Raw genomic sequence first — 4,853 nt, 5'->3', positions numbered from 1 at the left:
TGAAGTGTCAATGGTACGTTTTAATTCCTACAGCAGTAACTGAAGTTTTTATTCACGAGATAAACATTTTTATTCATTCTGTTCAACGGGGTTAGAATATATCCTAGTCACTTTTGCGGTGTGGTGAACTTGACAGGTATAAAGGGAGGAATTCCTTTATACCAAGCAGGTCTTAAGTCTCATTGAGGACCTCAACTTGTCTGGAAGCTGGAGTGTGCATGTTGGTTGAGTAGGGGAGTGTGTGAACTTCCTCCATTTCTATGTCCTTTGGCTTCCTATTGGGAGACTTAAAAGCACAGGAGCAGCTGACTCCAATGAGTGACCTACCTCCATGGTATCCTCAGAAGCTTTCCTAATAAACGTGCATATAAAGTGAGATTTACAGCTTTTGACTTCCTGGTAGGAAACCGGAGCTCGTTTAATCTGCAGCATGTTATGTGGGCCCTGGATGAGCCTAGCTTGGCTTCAGGAGTGGGTGCGCTCAGCCGATTTTTGTTAAGGGGTAGGAATACTTAAATCTAACTTCATGTAGACTGAGAAGAGCTGTTTCTCAAAATACTGTGCTGGTTTCTAGTTTAATTCTTTTGGAAAGCAGAATTGGGACTGCAGTCCAAGTGTCTGCTGACATGTAAGTCGCAATAAAATTCGGGGTTTTTGCTAGAATGAGTTTTTTAATTGGCCAAAACAATACTGCTGTTTTTTTTCTCTCAATTGAATATGTATTCAAATGATTATTTGTGAATAGTACCTTGTGTGCAAAGTCTGTTTAACTTCAGAAATCTGCTTGCGCAAATGGAGGTCTCTTGCCAGTTTTGTGTGCCTTCTGAGTATTCAGAGCCAAACCTACCCTTAACTAGATGCAGAAGCCCACAGCTTGTTTTCTGATGCAAAGGCAACCAAAACAATTATTTTAAAGCACATGGTATACAGATTTTCCCCAGTCCAATTTGAGGAAGGGAGATGTATTGTCTATTAGAAAATAACAACAAACAGTGGGGTGAATCACTACATAAATGACTTTCTAAATTAGAGCATGCTAGGAGGAACTTAAGTACTTGTACTTGGTATATATTTCTTTAATCTTCTGATGGTGAACATCTGGTTTTCTCGCACCCAGTAAATGTGCACACTTATTCCCTCTCCCTGTTCCAGGTGAAGCGGTACATCTTGCTCGTGACTTTGGCTATGTATGTGAGACAGAGTTTCCCTCTAAAGCAGTGGCTGAATATTTAACCAGACCGCACTTGGGCCGTAACGAGATGGCTAACAGGAAAAACATGCTTCTTGCTGCAAAGTAAGTTTGGAGATTTTTTTTTTTTTTTTTTTTACAATGCTGCTTTCGGTGACCAGAAAAATCTGATATTGTAAAATACGGCCCAGTTCTTGGCTCTTTACTAAAAATGAAGAGCCCCGTGTGTGTTATAATTCCAAGAGTTGTCATAAGCCCTTGCAGTACTGTGCTGAAGAATTAAGTGAGGCTGAAAGCCAGCATCTGTAGACATGGCACTAGGCTTTTATAGAATAAGAAGATACTTTTTTTTTTTTGTATGTGCACCTGTCTGTTTTTTGTCTTTTGTTTGTTTGGGTTTTTTTAAACAGCGTTGTATAGCAGCAGTTTTAAGCTCTGATGTAAAGCCCACTGGAGTCGGCAAAAGGAATTTCTTTGCCTTGAGTGGGCTTACAGTTATCTGGGCTCAGAGATAACTGTGTTGGCTTACAATCGGAGAGAACCACACAAACAAATATTGAATTCTTCCTACAAGAAGAAGCTTAATTCATGGGAATATATCTCTTAATGAAAATACTATATTCACAAACATGAAATAACACTTAATTGTTCAAGTATATATTTTTGTACTCTAGAGTAACTTTTTTTTTCCTTTTCCCCCCAAAATACAGCACATTATTGTGCAGTTGATCCAATAATGATGATTCCATTAACTTCCCTCAGTTCACGTGAAAAGAACAAAGCACATCTAAAATCTAGGACTCTGCTCCTGTGAGCTGTAATGCATGGGAGTAACTTCATGTGCTTGAGTAGTCGCATTGAACATTTGTGTGTGCTGCTCATGTGCATAAGTATTCATGGGATCAGGGCCTCTAATGAGGTGGGTAAATGTGGATAATGCACACAGCTAAATGAAATGCCCCAGTTCAGCCGTATTATCAATTGCAAATGACTTAAATGCAGCTGTGGAAGTTCTCACAGAAACTGGCCCTAAATTAATTTAAAAAAAAATCAGGAGTAAATGAAACAGAACCAGCCAGACACCAAAACTGGAAAGATCACACTTTGGAAAGTGTGTGCACATTTGTATGATATATAGTTAAATGGACATCAGAGACTGGCACTGAGGCTTTAATTTTTCAAATTAGATCAAGGATCTTGATGAGACCATAAAATGTAACTGACTTTTTTTTTTAAAGTCTTTCTAGTTGCTACGTAGTCCGAATTATTACTGCTGGTTCATTTTGTTTTAAAGGACCCTGCATCTCTCTTCCCTGCCCCCTCCCCTCCCCATCTTCCTTTTTCTTCCTGCTAAATCTTGTAGGACTTCTTGTACTTCCTGCAGGAACCCTGGCTCTGGTGTAAAGTGTGAACACTTCTTATGTCTTGCAGGCAGATCTGTAAGGAATTCACAGACCTCCTCACTCAGGATAGAACTCCTCTTGGAAACACTAGACCTAGTCCAATCTTGGACCCTGGTATCCAGGGCTGTTTGACTCATTTTAGCCTGATCACACATGGCTTTGGGAGTGCTGCCATCTGTGCTGCCATGACATCCGTCCAGAACTACCTAAATGAAGCGTTAAAAATAGCAGACAAAACCTATATGAACACTGGTGACCAGAGCCCTGCAGAAACCAACAAAACCATTGATAAAATGGATAAGCACAGGAAGTAAAATGAGAGAAACCAGACTTTTTCGAACCGTTCCTTCTAAACACAGACTTGAGTTCTTCTTGCCTAGGGGGCAGGTAGGAAAAAAGGGGGAGTGGAGGGGGAAATGGCCCTTTTTTCAGGGTCTTCACCCCCCCCTTCCCCCCCACTCCGGATCCGTAAGACAAACCTTTCTAAAGCTGCGTTGTCCCTTAACTGTGGAATCAGTTACCGAAGATGAGTACCGGCACAAACGTATTAAAATCCTTTGCTGTAAAAGTGGTGCTATAATGTTATTGATGGATATGCAAAAAGATAGAGAGTTTTCAACACCTAACTATCTAGTGGTGACTAGCTCTGTGTATATTTTTTAAGATGCAAATTTTAGATTGGCTCCCGTTCACTGTCGGATGAAATTTCAGGTTTTTATTCTTTTTAAATGCAACGATAACAATAATGCAGTATTAAGCAATGATTTTTAGATTTACGTACTTTAAATGTTTTATAAATACCTGAAGATGGCAAGATCATTCTGGTTTTGCTTTATTTTCAGACTACCATGGGAGAAAATTGAAGTCTTTAGATGTAAAAGCTATTTGATGGCATTTGACACGTTTGTTTTAATTACGAGGCTTATTTTTTATGGAAACATTCAGGCTTTTTAAAACTGCAGGAATGTTGGCTGCAGTGGATATCATCTTGATATTTTTTAACAAATAAGAACTACATCAGACTGGGGAAAAAAAATCCTTTTAGGCAAAAACAGATTTTCTAAGGATATTGCAGCTTTATTTGCATATTTATATTGGGTCATGCTTTTAAATTGAAAAAAAAACTTGAAAGAATAGGCACATAACTTTTTTCTTTTTTTTTTTTTAAGAGAACATTTTTGCCAATTAGGGCCTAAAAAAAGAATCCAGGGAGGCTTTATGTGAATTTAAGGGAAGCAGTGTGTTGAATGTATATATTTATTTATGTGTAATTTAATCGGATTTGTAAATAATGGTGAACTTTTTAATACTTTTTTTTTTTTATAAAAATGGTTTCAAATTTTAATTTTGGTAAGTATTTCAAAGGTAATGGGTAAGCTAAATACATTGTTAGGTTTATGCACAGGTATGTTATACAGGGTATTTAAGACTTTTTTTTTTTTTTAATTCTCAGTTCTTGCCACTGAAGATTAAATTTTAATCGGAGGTGTATGTTCACAAAGCAATAATTTTGTGTATCATTTGCCTGATAACTGACTAGACATGCAAAATGAGTGTGTGAGTTACTGTGTGTATGTGAATACTGGAGGTTATGAACTACTCTTTACATATTTGTAAATGTTTCCAATATAATTCTGATGTATATGATAACCATATAATAAAAGTATTCTGGATAGAAGCATTAGATGTTTCATTAACTGAAAAGTTTTTTCTTTTTTCTTTCCATACTATGTGAGCAAGGGGTGAGTGGCACTAGAGGACATTGTGTATTGAGTCATAATTGCAGCACTTTGTTCGGATTAACAGAACAGAAATGTGAAGCTGTCTGCCAGTAAAACTAATGGTTTCAATTAAATGAGTTATGTATCTCCAAAAATCTTTCTTTCTTTTTTCTTTCTTCTTTAAAGCCATTGGTATCCTGCCAGCTGCCTATGTAAGTAGAAAGCTAGCGGCAAATTTTAAGGCTTCCTTCTAACAAAAATCTGACCCTTCCTGCTTTGTGCTATGGTAATCTCATGCGTCGGATTCGTTCTCTATTTTGAATGATAAATGCTTGCAAATGCCTAGAACATGCAACTGGATATTTGACATTTGCTGTTGGCTCCATTTTACAGAGAGGGGAAACTGAGGCAGAGACCAGCCAAGTATTTTACTCAAAATAACAAGCGGAGCTAAAGGCATGGGGGAGAGGGATGCACCGCACCTAAGCCTTCAGATCTGTGCTGTGGTGCTTCAACTACAAAGCCATCTTTCTTCTCTAA

At 37.9% G+C, this 4,853-nt stretch overlaps 1 protein-coding gene across 1 annotated transcript in view; it reads left to right on the top strand.

The window, feature by feature from the left end:
• The window catches only part of TFAP2C (transcription factor AP-2 gamma), an 8,723-nt gene extending 4,453 nt beyond the window's left edge, over nucleotides 1-4,270 (top strand). Inside the window, exons 6-7 of the mRNA XM_019509767.1 lie at nucleotides 1,153-1,294; nucleotides 2,621-4,270. Of these exons, the coding sequence (XP_019365312.1) occupies nucleotides 1,153-1,294; nucleotides 2,621-2,906 (428 nt within the window). The 3' untranslated portion in view covers nucleotides 2,907-4,270. The remainder of the gene's footprint in view (nucleotides 1-1,152; nucleotides 1,295-2,620) is intronic.
• The last annotated feature ends 583 nt before the right edge of the window (nucleotides 4,271-4,853 follow it).

The sequence above is a fragment of the Gavialis gangeticus genome, unplaced genomic scaffold (genome assembly GCF_001723915.1).
Source record: "Gavialis gangeticus isolate Ggan-Ray unplaced genomic scaffold, GavGan_comp1, whole genome shotgun sequence".
NCBI classification, from domain to species: Eukaryota; Metazoa; Chordata; order Crocodylia; family Gavialidae; genus Gavialis; species Gavialis gangeticus.
Note: the sequence above shows the minus strand (reverse complement) of the source record. Positions and strands in the feature narration are given on the sequence as shown.